Source organism: Aptenodytes patagonicus, chromosome 1 (genome assembly GCF_965638725.1).
Source record: "Aptenodytes patagonicus chromosome 1, bAptPat1.pri.cur, whole genome shotgun sequence".
Lineage (NCBI taxonomy): Eukaryota > Metazoa > Chordata > Aves > Sphenisciformes > Spheniscidae > Aptenodytes > Aptenodytes patagonicus.
This window is the reverse complement of record NC_134949.1, coordinates 4219137-4236749: the sequence shown is the minus strand read 5'-3', so window position 1 is coordinate 4236749 and position 17613 is coordinate 4219137. Positions and strand designations below refer to the sequence as shown.

The 17613-nt window shown below is 43.0% G+C and overlaps 1 protein-coding gene across 1 annotated transcript in view; it reads left to right on the top strand.

The window, feature by feature from the left end:
- Positions 1 to 17613, top strand: part of ITIH5 (inter-alpha-trypsin inhibitor heavy chain 5) — a 53011-nt gene that overhangs the window by 8898 nt on the left and 26500 nt on the right. The window contains exons 4-7 of the mRNA XM_076349223.1: positions 916 to 1023; positions 2954 to 3204; positions 12406 to 12575; positions 13137 to 13253. Of these exons, the coding sequence (XP_076205338.1) occupies positions 916 to 1023; positions 2954 to 3204; positions 12406 to 12575; positions 13137 to 13253 (646 nt within the window). The remainder of the gene's footprint in view (positions 1 to 915; positions 1024 to 2953; positions 3205 to 12405; positions 12576 to 13136; positions 13254 to 17613) is intronic.

The window sequence follows — 17613 nt, the reverse complement described above, 5'->3', positions numbered from 1 at the left end:
ACCAAAAAATCTCTCCTAGCCCTCAGAAACTTTTCCAATTAAAGTTTCAGCAACACTGGTGCACGATAGTTATCTTTCCTAATTGACTGTGGTGCCTAAGAAGCATCCTTGTTCTTCCAGGTTCTCCATACTGTCAATGGAGGAGGAGAATCAACTCCAACTAGCAGATAGGTTCACTTGCTGCTGGAGGTGCTAGTCATTCTCTGTAGATAATAGAGCAAGTAGAGGGCAACCAAGCTCATACTGAAATGACTCACTAAGGAATAAATTAAGCTCTTGGTTTCAAAAACATGTTTGGTTTGATTATGCTCAGATACCCCTATGGGTAGATATTGGGGCCACAACTTCGGACCTGACCATAGCAGATAGGGGACCAGCTCTTTTAGAAAGACTTCCATTTGGACTGAATAGGAGGAAGAACAGTCTTTTGCCATCGACCAGCCAAAATGTATGTTAAGAGCTGTTTCCTTATGGAATCCATGGCCCTGTAACTCATTCCCAGGGAGAAGCATTTTAGATAGGGAGGCAGCTAACTGAGAGCCGTCATCCTGAATATTGCATGTGTATTGACACAGATGGTGGATCTGAGAGCAGACAAAAAAAAGCACTCGCTGGGATTCTTGGCAATTGCTTTGCTTTCTGGTTTGCATTCTTATGCTTTGGAGATTATCTACTGAACTGGCATTTTAGAGACGTAAACTCCTGGGCTAAAAATGTACTCTGCTGGTATAACCAGCCAGGGAACTTCTAAGTCGGCTTCTGTCTCAGTGAGGTAAGTGGACTCTAGGAGGATTACACCAGCAGCACTTAGCCTATTCACATGTGTGCAGTCTGTGAACCCTTCTACAGCAAGCTGTACAGCTGTCGCTGTATATGGGTGCAGAGTGGTCATGCTGCCATCTCTGGTCTCTCCAGGAGCATCGGCAACAAGACTTATTATGGGGAGGTCACAGGGAAAGAAAAGAAACATAACAGTGACGACAAAGCAAGGCACAAGAAACCTCCGAGCCCTACAGATGGAAGGTAAGTGTCGTGCATTGGTTTGTGTTCTGGGAAGTGACATACTCTCCTCCCATCTTTCTTCCTGGATTTACAGGAAGAAGGAACTAAATAGAATGTTCTTCACGCTGCTTGGTGTCACTCCCATACTCCAAGTCATGTAAAATTGCATGTGGCCTTTTCTAGCCCTGTTACACAACATTTTCAGGTCCAAGATGCTCCAGGACGTACTTGAGAGGGAAAGAAATCTTTTTATTTCCTAAATAACAGGCAGGAAAATTAAGGCACACAGAAATTCAATGAGTTACAACTTCAAGACCACAAAGTTAGTCAGTGGTAGAACCACAGGTAGCCTTTTGCAATCATGCTTACTTACTCTGTTCTTGGCACTTGGCTGTGTTTAGTCCTCTTGGCCAAGCACCGGCAGAAAGTCTCATCCATTTAATAATCTTAAAACCTATATGTTCACCTGGATGCACTTCTTCAGAAGCGCTATGGGGTATTTTCCCCTTCCTAATTTCACCCAAATAGCTCTCAAAGATATGCACCGTTGGATGGATTTTGCTGCTCTGGAAAATCCTGCACTATTCCCAGTTACCTGGGACAGTAGCACTATTCCAACATAAACACATGATCAAGAACAGCTAAATAGACTATGATTTTCAGACCAGAGAAATTATGAACTGTGGGGACAGAGAGGTCTGACAGAGAGCTGAACTCATGAGTGGTATGTGGAAGGACAATAAGGAATTTTTATTTTCTGTCTTTCATAGAAAAACTAGGGAAAATTGAATGAAATGATCAGATGACAGGTCCAAAATGGCCAAAATAAAGTATTCTTCACATAAATTGTGTTTCTTGCCACTAGAAATTGTGGATGCTAAACTTCATGTGGGTTCAAAAAGTGACTAGATGAATTTTTGGTAGGAAAAATCCATCAGGAACCATTAGCAAAGGATGCTGCCTCAGGATCCAGACACAGACTGGCAGAACCTGAGAGAGTTCTATATTTCTCTTGAAGCACTATATTTCTCTTGTCCTGCCCTGTTGCATCCTCTTCTGTAGGCAATTACTACCTGTCATTGTTAGACCACTGGTATGACCCTGAGATGTCATGCCAACTGTCCTAAAGGCTAACATTAAAAAAAAAAATCTTTTTATATGTGTTAGAAAAATTGAAGTCTCAAATCCTTTTCAGTACTCACTGAATTGTGGGCATCACCAAAATTTCACATCCGTGAGTTCTGAAGTTACCCCTACGGGGCATTAAAGGTTTCCATTCTTGTTATATGGCTTTTTTATTTTCCCTTCACAAATAGTAGTGCCTGGCATCACATCAGTGCCTGGTAGCTGGACGCTACAGTACACTGTGTGGGAGGTAGAGCATCTTAAGTTATCTCTGTTTAACAGAAGAGCAGCTGAAGCCAATAAAGGCTAAAGGTGGGAATTCATCTCACTTCGAACTAGCGAACAGAAAGCTGACTGTCAGTTGTATGCTGGGTGACTGATAGCACGCTGTGGTCAATCAGAAGAGAAGAGTCTTTTTAGAGAAGTATGTAGCTATAAACACCTAATATTAGGGAAAAGGAATTCATTTGCTTAAGATACTACAATGAGTCAGCTGTGGCAAAGTCAGGAATTAAATATGGGTCTTGCAAATCCTCTAAGAAACCAACAGACAGCCTTTCCTCTGGCCCTGCTCCATGTTATATATGTCTGTCATATTCCTCTCTGTAAGAAATCATCTTGTCTTTTAAGACCTTTCCTCCGGTGGAAACCTCCTACGTGCCCAATGCTTTGTGAAGTATTAGGATGTTTCTTTCTTGCTGGTTTCGTATAGTCAATGATAGGAAATACTTTCATTGGACCAACAAAATCCAGATTCATCATTCACTGGAGGAGGTGGTATGTGATGTGTATGGGGTGTGAAGGTGTCTTTGGATTTTCCTTCCAGGGAGAATGGCTATGAGACATTCAAAGCTTCTGTCTTCATTCCTCGCAAGATGCAGGCCAAGTTCCTACTGCATTATGAAGAGCTTTTGCAAAGGCGACTGGGAAAATATGAGTATACAGTCAGCATCCGGCCCCAGCAGCTGGTGGGGAGGTTACGAGTGGAGGTGAACATCCTGGAGAACTCAGGCATAGTTTCACTGGAAGTGCCTCCCCTTCGAAACAGCAAGCATAAAGGCAATGGGAAAGTTGAAGGTAAGGAGAGATTTTATGACCCGTGGTTCTGTTACTTGTGGGGCCTTAATCACTTCTCAAGAACTGGACTGGCAGTGTTGGGAGTTCTCCAAGGTGTTTCATTCACTTTCCCTCTGCTCCAAATGAGGCATTAAATAAAATCCCAATATTGTATTAAAGCAGCATTGTCTAGGGTCAAGACTGTATTAGAAACTAGAGGACACATCTCATGAAGACATCAAGAAAAATGAATGCTAGCAGCTCATTAGGCATAAATTATTCTGGCAAATTCCATCTATGACTTTATTTAGAAAGATACATTTTTTACTTTCCCTTCTTAAGTCTTGCTGCACTCACTGTATGACAGGTACATTCCACCCCAGAGGTGGCTGCATTTGAGTGACAAGCAAGTCTCTAAGCATTGCAGGCCATCAGCAATTTCTATTTAGAGATCCCTCATTCACTGGCAGGGCAATCACCAGGTTCATGAAAGCTGGTATAATGGCTACAACATGAAAGGGATTTCAGGATTATGAACTCTGTGCGGTTCAGTGGTGGGAATTCAGTCTTATCATAAAGGCTGATGGCTTTTGTTCTGTTTTCTATAGATGACTGTCTATGTGGTATCTGTGCATAAGCATGCGAGAACTTCGAAGCTTAATGAATATAGGGCTGATCCCATTCAACTCAATAGGATTTTTTTTTTGCTATTGTCTTTACGAGCTCTGAACTGGGCCTTCAGGCCTTGTGCTCAGCATTTGAGCAGGCTCTTCCCTGGCTCCACATCTCCTGGGACCTGTTTATTTTAAGTGAATTGTTTTTTCCATCCATCTATGCCAAGGCAGATAGGAAATCCTGCATTTTAGAACATGGGAAATTCCAAGAGGAAAATCCATGTTTTGCCAAAGCACTAAGTGCAGTCCAAATATCTACTTTTACCCCCAACTGTCCTCACTCGCTGTTCAGACAGTGTAAAGGTAATTTTTCTAGTGTAAACTAACAGTGAGGAGCACAGGATACTGTAATTGCTACATGTTGACAAAAAACCCTCACCAAAAAAAGAGGGTGAGTCGGAGCTGGAAGCAGGATGTGGATGTGGGACTTGATCCTCAGTTACTCTAAGTGACATAATGCCAGCAAATTCAGCAGAGCTGTTCGTGTCTGCCAGGTAAAGACCCTAAAACATGTGAACATGGAGTTAAACTGCTTGCTCAGTGTGATCCTACTGATTTCATCCAAATCACATTGAAGTCAAGGCTGCTGGTGACTTGGACGAGCTTCAGGTCAAGCATTATACAACTAATTAGTCTCTCTGCTGTGCATCCATGCACTGTGTGATAAACGTGCTCTGCCCCTCATCAGGAGGGACAGGAAACCTTTTTCACCTATCAGGGAGTATCATAGTGCATTATAGTATATGGTTTCCTGCAAAACATCTGGCATTGATCAAGATTAGAGACAGACTAAGCAGAGCAGACACGCTGTTGGTCTAGTGCGGTATGGAAATTCCTATATGTAAGTGACATACAGGGAAAACTCTTGTAACTTGCTCTCCAAATGGCAACCTGTGAGTACTGATCATTCTTGGCACTGTGCTTCAGATTTAAAACAGCTCACATAAAAATGGGCCCAAGCTCTAAGATTCCATAATCCTCCCTAGCCAGTAAAATGTATATAAAATAGATGTTTCATTTCAGGATGGATAAAGCAACTGAAACTCAGATTCCCTGTGCTTTATCCTTGCTCAGAATTCAATTACAGACCCTTTCTATCTGGAATCGCCCTATACAGTTGGTGAAAACTGTTTGCTGTGAGGAAATCACTGCTATGGAAGTCATTGAAATGCCAAACATGCTTTTGGGGTCCATCATGGGCAGTCAGGAGTGGGTTGTGTCTCTGCCAGATCAAGTCTTCATTGGTAGTCAGGTGTGTGCCACTCAGATGAGTGTATAGAGTTAAAGAATTCAGTAGGTTTGCTGAGCTTCTTTCTGATCTAAAGCAAGATGAGGAGACTAGGACATTACCAGCAGCCAGACAAAAAAACCCCAAACAAACAAAAAAAAGAAAAAAAAAAAGAATTGGCAGAGGGTCTCAGAAGGGTCTGATATAGGTCGCAGAGAAGGACAGCTTGTTTTGGATAGGAGGGATTTATTGCTTGTGACCTCTTCTGGCCAACAAGATCAATCACACTCGGAGCAGACAACAGGAACTTCCTGCCTTCCTAAACACAAGTGGAAACCACAAGAATACTCCTAGGGAGGGCAAGGCCAAGGCAAGGAGCATTTCGCTTGGAAATCCACTATATTCCAGCCAGCTGTCATCTCTCAAGCTTGAGCCAAAAAAGCAAAATATCTGAGTTATTAGATCCTCCCTGCAAAGCCTTCTTGCTCATATGACACCTAAAGACCCAAGAGCATGAGATCTGCACATCCAGTGAGACCTCCAGGGAAGGCTACGAGTTTTTAAGTGAAAGACAGGTGAATTGTGGGTCTTACATTTAAAGAGTGGCTGCTTGGCAGACAGTCTGCAAACTGGGAGTAAACCAGGAAAAAGACAGTGTCTGGTCTCTTTCTTGGATTCCTGTGGCTTAAAGCTCTTCGGTATCACTTGACTGGAGACCATGGTAGCAATCTAGTAAGTAAGTAAGCGGCCAGCAAAGGATGTCAGACCAGATGCTGCCATACTGTGTTACCTCTGGTGCCCCAGATGAAAGGTCCCAACTTAAAAAAATGACCAAATAAGGAACAGAAGCCTGCACATTAAAAATTGTACTGCCTGACTGGTTTGAGTTTGAATATGTCATGAAAACTGTCTTCCTCAATTTCCTACGTCTACAAAGATGTCTATAGTATCTCACGGTTAATGATAAAATATGAGATTTTGCTAAGTATTAATAAATTAAATTGAGAGTATTGGGTAAAAAATGTATTGTGACATCAAGTCATCAGTTAAATGGCATTCTGAGTAATATGTCCAAAGTGCCATCAACCTGAAACCATTGTTGAGGATGGGATGTAGCTTCACGAGTCATTTAGATACTTTTGACTCTGACTGACCTGGATAAGAAACTACATTCTTTTTCTGAGTACAGGTCCCGAAGATCTGGTGTAGGATAGGCAAATTAAGTTGAAAATCAAATAAGTTTGGCTTTGGAGTCTTCCACAGCTCCAGATTATAAGCACCAGCAGTGATTGATGTTCATAACTGAAATGCCAACCGGTTGTCGCAATAAACGCTGTTAGCGAAACTAATGAAAAAAATAATAACTATAGTTTAGAGGAATGGCTGATCTGCTTTTATTTCATGGACCAATCCTCTTACATTTGTGGTGCTTTCTACATGCTATCCATAGAGCCAATGTACCATGCAGGAAGCATAGTGGAAAAAACAATTTCTGTTTAATGGTCATTCAGGATTGGCACTTTTGACTTTAGCCAAACTGCTAGTATCCATACAGTCTGTGATGAACAGGCGAGATAAAACTTAAAGACCTATAGACAGAAGATGTCCCTTGATGAGAAAGAGTGAAGGACACTTCTTTTTGCCATTTATAAAACAGCGCAGAAATCACAGCTGTAGGAGCAGAAGCAGTAGAGTCTCCAATTCTGCCTGTTTTTGGCTGTAGGGGCCCAAGATACAAAGATGGGACTTGGTTCCACAAACTTCCAGTGATTTATGAAAAGTAAAGCCATGCTTTTCTATAGATAGAGGCTCTTGGAAAGTCCTGTGTACGTCCTCTCTGAATATGGAGCAGAGACAATGTGACGACAGGTCTTTCCAGGATATTTCCTTTGTCAGTGACTCCTGTGCACACAGCTCCATCTGGGAGTTGTGTTTTTCCCAAAGGAAGATATTAGGCATGTGAGTTTTGGAAAGTGATCTTTTGGCATGTGCAGGTGTTGACTTCTGTCACATACAAACCCCAAAACAGGAGACATTGAGGCCAATGATCCTGGCCTTCTCTGGTGACCTCAGAATGGAGCCATTTTCTGAATGATGTCCTACCCAGCATCCTCAGGAATGACTGTCCTCATCCTTTTCCTCCAGCAGAGCAGTGTGAGAACTAGTCATGGACTTGGGCAGGGAGACACTAGACTGCTTGAGAATGACTATTTCTCTTCAAAGTCATAGGTCTCAGAAAGGTTTTTATTTCTTATCACAGTTGTCTAGAAGTTTCCTCATGTGAGGAGGATGAACTTTGCATTTGAGCTCTAATCCTGACTCTGCCAGTCTCCAAAATAATTTAGGTTTAACTGTTCATCATGTGGGGACTACAGTTTCATATGAAAAATGCTTTTTCCTGCTCTGTTTACTTCTTTAGCTGAATTTGGTGGAAAGTTTGTCTAAAGGCCCTATTAACTACCTCAGCATGAGCACAGACCAGCTCGAGTCTTTGGAGCTCATCCATGCTCTGTACTCTGCAATATCTCATAGATTTTCCTCTCTCAGTCACTGGTTTGAAAAGAACCGGGCCAATAAACAGATGAGAGTAATTGTGATCCAGATACCAAGTGCTGCCTAAAAAAGAAACCTGGGGGAAGACATAGTAACTGTATTCAAATGTATAAAAGGCTGCTGCAAGGAGGAAAAGAATACTGTGCTTTCTGTGTCAATAACAGAAAGAACAAGAAGTCATGGGTTTATAATCCAGAAAGAAAAATGTAAATTAGACATTGAAAATGTCTAACAGCAAAAAAGTGACGCTCTGGAAAGGACCGGCAAGGGCAGGTACTGAGATTCCATTACTGCAGGTCTGGAGTGTTTCCAGACCATGTCATAAAATCAAGTAGGAAGGGATTCAGTCTGGGAACATGCGATGGATTAGTTAACCTGCCTTCCAGACCTGATTTCTATTATTCCTGGGGAAGAAAAGTATTTTGTATCTTCTGTATCAGACCACTTTTTGGTTTTAATCTCCATTCTGGAGATGAGAGATGAGTGACTGTGAAGAAGATGGGAGAGCTTCCCCAGCTATTCCTGTCACTGACAACGGCTATGTGAGGCAGCCTTGGAAACCTCCTCTCCAGGCGTTCCTAAAGCACTGTCTGTGTTACAGGGGATAACATTTCTCACCTCCAAAGAGTGTTTTGAGGAGTAATAGAGGGATGCAATGTGATCCACATGATCCCATCTAGATTCCACAGTGCTTTACAAAACTGGATATATGTGATTATGCCCATTTAACAGGCAGGGAAACTGAGGCATGGAGTGGCTACCTAACTCAGCTAATTTCAGATGGTCAAAGTCCATAGAAATGCTAGGACTGGAACTCATGCTGTTGTGGCGCACAGCATATTGTGCTCACCCGTCAATGTAATTATGGCAGAGAAACACAGAAGTGAAGTGCAAAGGCCACAGCCACAGATGTATATGTGCAATAGGTATAAGGGGAGAGCTTCTGTTTCCAGTGTGAGACTGACTTGCACTAACTCTGATGTGATGTGGGCAGGCAGCCTAACCGACGACAATGCTTGCTTTTCAGCAGTTGATGAGAAGTAATGTGAAACCCTCAAATAGATCAGAAAATATAAATGAACTGTCAAGCCATTTCTATGAATTCTGGGCATTTCCCACACACTGGCAGTTAAATGGGATTTTGGAAGTGATAGAAGACAGATGGAAAAATCCAGGAAGGCAAATAGAAGCAAATCTGATGCATTGTGTATTAAAAACATCTTACATCTGTTGATTCATCAGATCAAAGAGCAGATATAAAAGTAAAAACAAATCAAGATGGAGGTAAAACCTTATAGAGCTATTGATTTATACTTTTCTTTGCCAGGAGAAATCTGAACTGTACACAGATTTTAGAAAAAATGTCAAAGCTCTGGGTAATCATTTTATAAGCCCCCTTTAAGATCCAACACTAGTGCCCTTAAGTGATTTCAACGTACTGGATGGGACCTCTCTCTCTCTGTTTCCATCAGGATGGATGGATTGGAACTGGCACAGTCAGAGAAGCCACGATGCAGAGTCAATTCTTGACTTTACTGAAATTGAGTAATATGTGTCATTCAGCCTCCTTGGTCAAGACTTTTGCTGATGAGTTCGTTTCACATTCCAGGTCCTCCAACTATAATTTATTTGTATAGAAGTTGGGCCTATGAGAAAACCCTTCCCTGCCTTAACAGTATGGTCTTGTGCCTTGTCTATTCAAATGCACTCACAGGACAGCTATAAAAGTAAAGCCAACTCAACATGGAAGTAACATCCTAGAGTGTTATTGATTTATGACTCTTACTTTCATTCCTTTGCCTAGAGGAATCTAGATTGTACATAGCACTTTAGAGTAAACGTCACAGCTTTGGCTAATCATTTTATAAACCCACGAGAACCCTAGTCCCGGCATTTCTATGGACTTTGACCTGTGGGAAGTCAGATGAGTTAGGTAACCGCTCCATGCCTCCATTTTCCTACTTGTTACAAGGTCATAATCATATGATTTTGTAAATCACTGTGGGATCTGAATGTGAGGTGGATTGTGTTCAATGTTGCATGCAGATGTCACGTTGCATTCCTCTAATGCTGCTCAAAGCACTTTACAAAGGTGGAGAAGTGCCACTCCTCGTTACATAGACAGTGTTATAGGAACCCCTGGAGAGGAGCTTTCCAAGACTGCCTGCACCTTGTCACTGTGATCAGTATTGTTAATGGGGTATAGCACACAATTAAAATGATCCTAAAGCAGATGTCTATATCTGGCCAGATGTATCATACCTAATCTCCCCTGACACTCTTGACCTGGTCTCCATTCAGCATAACGGGAGCCTAGAAAATAAACTCAGACGTATGTACTTGCATTGTGAACACCTAAACTGGAACTGAATCTCACCCATCTTTTCTTTTCCCTGCCATACCACAGACTTCTTGGGCCATCTTTGGCAAAGATTTGAGACATCCCCCCCCAGTATAATTAAGCAGCTCATTCCCACCAATTTTAATCAGCACATGAGCAGATATAATAGAACTGCATATAATAGAACTCTTAGCTGGGTAAAAAACTGGCTGGACGGCCGGGCCCAGAGAGTTGTGGTGAATGGAGTTCAATCCAGTTGGCGGCTGGTCACGAGCGGTGTTCCCCAGGGCTCAGTTTTGGGGCGGTCTTGTTCAATATCTTTATCAATGATCTGGACGAGGGGATCGAGTGCACCCTCAGTCAGTTTGCAGACGACACCAAGTTGGGTGGGAGTGTTGATCTGCTCGAGGGCAGGAAGGCTCTGCAGAGGGACCTGGACAGGCTGGATCGATGGGCCCAGGCCAACTGTATGAGATTCAACAAGGCCAAGTGCCGGGTCCTGCACTTGGGCCACAACAACCCCATGCAGCGCTACAGGCTTGGGGAAGAGTGGCTGGAAAGCTGCCTGGCAGAAAAGGACCTGGGGGTGCTGGTCGACAGCCGGCTGAACATGAGCCAGCAGTGTGCCCAGGCGGCCAAGAAGGCCAATGGCATCCTGGCCTGTATCAGAAATAGTGTGGCCAGCAGGAGCAGGGAAGTGATCGTGCCCCTGTACTCGGCACTGGTGAGGCCGCACCTCGAATACTGTGTTCAGTTTTAGGCCCCTCACTACAAGAAGGACGTTGAGGTGCTGGAGCGTGTCCAGAGAAGAGCAATGAAGCTGGTGGAGGGTCTAGAGCACAAGTCTGATGAGGAGTGGCTGAGGGAACTGGGGTTGTTTAGCCTGGAGAAGAGGAGGCTGAGGGGAGACCTCATCGCTCTCTACAACTCCCTGAAAGGAGGTTGTAGCGAGGTGGGGGTCGGTCTCTTCTCCCAAGTAACTAGCGATAGGACGAGAGGAAATGGCCTCAAGTTGCACCAGGGGAGATTTAGATTGGACGTGAGGAAAAATGTCTTTACTGAAAGAGTGGTTAAACATTGGAACAGGCTGCCCAGGGAAGTGGTGGAGTCACCATCCCTGGAAGTATTTAAAAGACGTGTAGATGAGGCGCTTAGGGACATGGTTTAGTGGGCATGGTGGTGTTGGGTTGACGGCTGGACTCGATGATCTTAGAGGTCTTTTCCAACCTTAATTATTCTATGATTCTATGAACTTCTGTGCCTCAGAGGAGTGTTTGTTAGAATAATCACTGTGAGAGTTGAAGCACCCAAGAAGAATATCAGTTGAGAATCTATTTTGGTGTTTTCAATAGCTAGTTAGGATAAGGAGGAAAGCCCTCAAAATCTGGGGAAGTTCAAGGCCAAATCTGACCTTTGGTCAGTCTCATGTAAGGGTCCTTACGGAGTCCAGAGGGAATGAACAGTTGGCACACCAAAAGAGAGTAAGGTGGGATTTTGGCCACACAGAGAGACAACAAGGAATCTCTATATTCCTCAACTTTAGAAAATGAACACAGCTAACAAGACAAGCAGAGGTTCCTTCAGGGTGACTCAGACCTAAATTATTGTCTTTCTCTGAGATACCCTCCGAAATGCATATCTCTCTTCATTGACTCAGGAAGGGCTCTCGGAGATTACGGTGAGTTAGATCTCAGGGATGCAGTTTGCATGACTGCACTAGCAAGTGTTGGATTTTGTCTCAATCAGTAAGACTGAAATTACAGCGACTATACTGATAACTCTTTGCTGAACATAAAGGCAGCTAACATGACTTGTCCAGATGTAGACATTACACATAAGATGCTTGTCAGATCAAGCAGTCAATTAGTCAGATCAATCCCACCTCACATGCCTATGGTACATCTGAACAAGTCACCTCAAGAACTCTTTATAATCAATGGGGAGAAATCTGCAGTATGATTCATGTAATCCTAGAAGAAATGATTAAACAGGTCAAATGAATCACACTTGCATTGACTGGCCAGGATCTCAGGTATAGGATCTGCATGCTAGATATCTAGAGTTGGCTGGAATGAATACCATATACATGTCTGAAGTTGTGTGTTCATTATTTACAGAAAGCAATTAACAGTCATACAGAGAATATCTGGCCTTTGAGTTCAGTGACCTCCAAACAGAAGTGAGCACAGGAATTTTGCCTAAACATTTATATCCCTGATAGCACTGCAATGTTCGTTTCAGTTTAGAATTAGAGGGGAGGGTTTATTAAGTTCTTATTTTATCACTGAATAAAATGAGCTGAATCTTTAATCTCAGTATGTAACTATGCTAGTTGACCTGACTCCATGGTAATACTGTGTGTGCTGTGGTTAGACATCTGTTAGACAATGTGAAAAACTTGTAATATTGTGGTTTTATCTCAACAGGTGATGTTTCTCCTCCTCCTTCTACTGTAGTTGGACATACCAAAACCTTAGCTAAAGTTACGTTCAATCCCAGTGTTGTCGAGCAAACCAGGATCGCCCGAAATGGCATTTTGGGAGACTTCATAATTAGATATGATGTCAACAGGGAGCTGAGTGTTGGGGATGTTCAGGTACTGTACACGACTCATCTTTTCTGTTTTATTAACTATACCTGAGATGATTCAATTGTCTTGCATGCTCCAAATATCCTGGAAAATGTTTTTCAAGTGAAGGCTACTTCTCCATCTTGTAAGAACTATCCAAAATAAAACCAAGCAGTTGGCAGCCACAAGATGGACTTAAAAACCACAGGTACCTACTTCATTGAGTTTCTTTTTTGTATATGCTTTTCAGTTTCTCAATATACTGGCTGTATATATCTGGATACAAGGACAGTTCCCCAAATGCATGTTATGGTTCTGATCCCTGGGTACACACGTTATATCCTTGCCGCATTTGGAAGGAAACCCCAATGTCCACCGTGGAAGGAGATGTGGAGAGCTCCAGTAGGCTCCCCTAGTCTGGATAAACAGGGGGCCAGGATTAAAAGGAATACCAAGGAGCACTTATATCCTCCAATGTAGACACTGAAAGCAGGATCAGGTGTGCCCAACCAAATATCCCATAATGATGTCTGTGGAACACTGCATCATGATCTGCCTTTGATTCCTGACTTCCTTGCTCTTCCACAGATTCTTAATGGGTATTTCGTGCACTACTTCGCTCCCACAGATCTTCCTCCACTGCCAAAGAATGTTGTCTTTGTGCTTGACAGCAGTGCTTCCATGGTGGGAACGAAACTGAAACAGGTAAGGTCCTTGCATTTATTATAGATGGTTAGCTGTAAGGTTGCAGGGAGCTTGGTTCAGACTTCGTCTCACCATACGGGTTCTTCTGCAAAATGTTCGCTATGTCTGAGGTGAGAGGAGGCTCTGAAGAAACCTCAAGGTGAGATGATTTACCTGCAGTGAGAAATTATGATGTTAGTGGGAATGAGATGGGAATAAGAAGTGCAGAGGACTTCATCACTCTGTAAAAAAGGTTGGTGCTGTCAAAACTGAGCTAGGATGCTGCAGATAGGGTTGTCCTGGGCAGTTCTGTTCTGGGCATTTTGAAGAGAGGCAGAATAGGGAGAATTCCCAGAAAAGTGTATTCAGCAGACCATTGTATCCAGCTTAACAGCAGAGAAAAGATACTGCTGTCTTTAAATTACCTTGGCAGAACCCTCAACAATGTATAACTCAATGGGTTCTGCTGAAAGAAAGGTCAATTTGTCCTGTTTGAGAATCTGAGTCTTTCAGCACAAATCTCAGACATCTTTACAGGGCACAGATCTTAACATGAGCCAACACACCAAGCTGAAGGGCACATCGCCAATGCTTAAAATTGACCTTTGACATGGAGGATTCAGGCTGGTGCCTAAACTTTTTTGCTTCTTCAATTCTCTGAGCTGGACAGATGGCAACCATCTCCAGTTCAGGAGCCAAGTAGTTGGCTTGGAAGGGCACCGTGCCTGGGGAATATACTCTTTCTCTCAGCGCAGTATTATCAGTCTAAACTAGAAGCAGACTGTGCCTGGGGAAATACACTCTTTCTCAACACAATATTGTCTAAAATAGAAGCAGAGATTAATTAAGACCTCAATTCTATTCTGAATGATTTGACAGATGTATCTCAGGTCTGCACTCACACTGGAGAGGTAAGTCCAGTTTCCATCTTATATATCTGTGCAGAAAAGGAGAAAAGTCCTGGTATGGTTAGTATTATTTCCTTCCATTTGAAGACTTGCCCACAGGCATGAGATATGGAGAGCTAGCTGGCTTCTCTCTGTTGAATGGCCACATATTTACCTTCTACTTTCTCACCATGGCTGAGCTAATGACAGTGGAAAAGGACACTTTCCACATAGGTTGACACCAATATAGGGCAGTTTCAGCTTGTATGGATGGTGTCGTCTTGTAACCCTACTAGAATGGCTTGAACTTGTATCTTGGCCAGTTAAGGAGCTCTAATTAGTCCATTCAGGCTCCTTGGTCACCTGCCTGGAATGTGGTGATATTTCTGGAAAGTGTGGTTATTTGAGGGCCTTTTTTCTCCCTTGACCACCAACACTAGCCCAAATGTTCTTGACAAACACAGACCATGGTCATTCTCTGACAGTTCTGTCTTTGAACAAGGACATTGGAGGTACATATGCCTTTCTCTCTGTGCTAAAAACTTTACTGTCTGGTTTCAATGATGATCATAAATCTTAATTTAGAAGCTGTGTCCCCTATGAAATCAAATTAGCTCCACTGTGAACTAAAATGGAGTATGACTTTTATGGTTCCTAATTACCTTCCCCAGTGACTGGAGCAGTGGAGTTGTCAACAAATATACCTAGTACTATGCTGAGTCAGGTCTTGAACGAAGATGCCTTTGAATCTTTACAAATTCCTGTGGACAGAGCCTGGCTCTTGGCTTTCTGTTATCCTTCTGCTGAAAAACGTCTGCCTTGCCTCGCAGAATAAACAGATACTGTACAAATGCACCCAGTCCTGTGTGCTGAAAGCAGTCAGCGATACAGCACTGAACCAGGGAGATTAAGACTCTGAAGGGCTTTGATGCTGGTGTGAACTGTGCAAGTAGTGCCTCGGGTCAGTAGATTAACCTTGTACTATGAAAGCTTTTATTCTCCTCCTGAGTGTATTAGTGTTTCTTTTTCATATACTTACTAGAAACAACACAGACAGGGATTAACCCTTGAAGTTCTACTTCATAACCTAGCCAGCTCCTACTGCTATACATACATAAATCTCAGGCCAATTAGGTACAAGTAGGTGCCTCTTGAGCCTGAAGTGAGAGAATTGTCTAGCCAGAACCTTTGTCGAGGATGTAGTCAATTTTTTGCCCTGTTATCTCAGATATACTCTTTTTATGGAGAACCACCGGTACGTTATTGTCCTGGTTTCGGCAGGGATAGAGTTAATTTCCTTTCTAGTAGCTGGTACAGTGTTTTGGATTTAGGATGAGAACAAAGTTGATAACACACCGGTGTTTTAGTTGTTGCTAGGTAATGCTTACACTAGCCAAGGACTTTTCAGCTTCCCATGCTCTACTGACTGAGGAGGCTGGAGGTGCACAAGAAGCTGGGAGGGGGCACAGCCAAACTGGCCAAAGGGACATTCCATACCATGTGACGTCATGCTCAGTACATAAACTGGGAAAAGCTGGCCGGGGGGGCCGCTGCTCGGGGACTGGCTGGGCATCGGTCAGCGGGTGGTGAGCAATTGTGCTGTGCATCACTTGTTTTGTGTATTATTATTATTATTATCATATTATTATTATCATTTTATTTCAATTATTAAACTGTTTTTATCTCAACCCACGAGTCTTTCTAACTTGTGCTCTTCCAATTCTCTCCCCCATCCCACCGGGTGGGGGGGGAGTGAGCGAGCGGCTGCGTGGTGCTTAATTGCTGACTGAGATTAAACCACGACAGTTATGAAGGGGTGCTATGTGCAGGAAGCACTTACCTTCCTCTGATTTCAACTGCTCCAAAAAATAGAACTTCATGGAATTATGACCTAAATCATAAAAACACCACACAGATTAGTCAAGGAAAGACCAAAATCTAGGACTGGCTGAATAATATGCCTCTTTTGGTACACTAAGAAAGTGTGATCAGTTATAGCCATGGCCCATGTCTGCTCAGTGGCCTCTTTACCCAATTGTTGTTGTTATTAAGATGTTTGTTAAATTACAGACATGTCCCCTGGTGGCAGTATACATGTGAGCAGAGGAAATGCCTCCTTTTCTTCTTTTTTCTTGGACTCTTGCAGCTGCGGTGATCTATGGTGGTGCGTAGAGAGCTGAGAATTCCTATGGGACTGTCTTTCCTCATCTCTCTCTCCTGAGTCACATGCAAGATCAGCTGAAAATACAGTCAGCACTTGTAAAGAATGCTCTTGCAGGTCAGCTGCAGTAACTACGGCAAAGGACAGTTTTTAGGGTTGTATAAGCAAGGATGAGAAACATCAGCTGTGCACGCTTTTCTATAGTAGCTCAAGGAGATTTTGTACTCTTCAGTCACCTGCCTTCATGAAGTTAATGGCAAAGTGACTCAAATGGGGTCAGGATTTCATGCATCCTGTAGTTCCCACAATCTAATTGTGAGTCATTTCTCTTTTCCTCTCCCAAGGTTTTCCTTTTCCTACATGAATTTTTATCTGTTTGTGCCATCCCTTTCTTCCTAAGATATCTCAGCCTTTGAAGCAACAAGATGTCCAGACCCAGCTGCAAACACTCATCTCACACATAGTGAGACTGGTTGATCAGCTTAAATCAAATCATTAAGACCCTTGAGACATTCCCCTCACATTACTGAGACATATTAGCTTTGTGGGGAAGATCAGCTAACGTGCATATTCCTCCTGCAGTTTTCACAGCCTCTGAACTCTGGTGATGTCTAGCAGACTCAGATATGTTACAGCAGTCCACCTCCACTAAGAATCTGGGCCTTTGCCACAGTCACCTTCTAGCACCGGCAGGGAGATAAAGTTCAGGAAGAGAAAACTCTTGAGCATGACGATAAAAAAATTATTCATGTGTTCAAGACCTTGCACATCATTACTGCTGTCCCACTGGCAAGGAAAATACTGTTTTTGTCCTCGTGAGCTTTGTTCCTTCATTTGCAAAGAGACAGTAAGCTCTGTGCGGAATAGTTGTTTTTAGCAGGAGCCAGAAGACCCTGGGGAACAGGTTATATCTGGAAGGTTTACTGGGAAGCAAAATGATCCCTGACTGCTCAGGATTTGAGCAGTCTGACATGCTGGTTTTTATGGTACCTTTGGCCAGGTAGAGGGGGACATAGCAGTTTTACATTGGTATAACTAAGAAAAAGAGGGGCCAGTTATAGGTTCACCACCTTGTGATTACCTTGATTATCCCCAGCTTCACTAAACATAGTGAAAAAGGACCTTTATCAGCCCGCAGTTCAGTGTTATAGAACAAGCATGTTCCAAGCTATGAATGTGTCCACAAGAGGATGGATTTGCAGATATTTTGCAGATATGAGGTAAAAGGTAGCTGTTTCAACCACAGATTCATTTCACCTTGCCTTTCTCACAGGCAATAAAAGCCCACACACTCAGTTAAACAGTTGGCTACACCGCAAGCCTGGCAACTTGT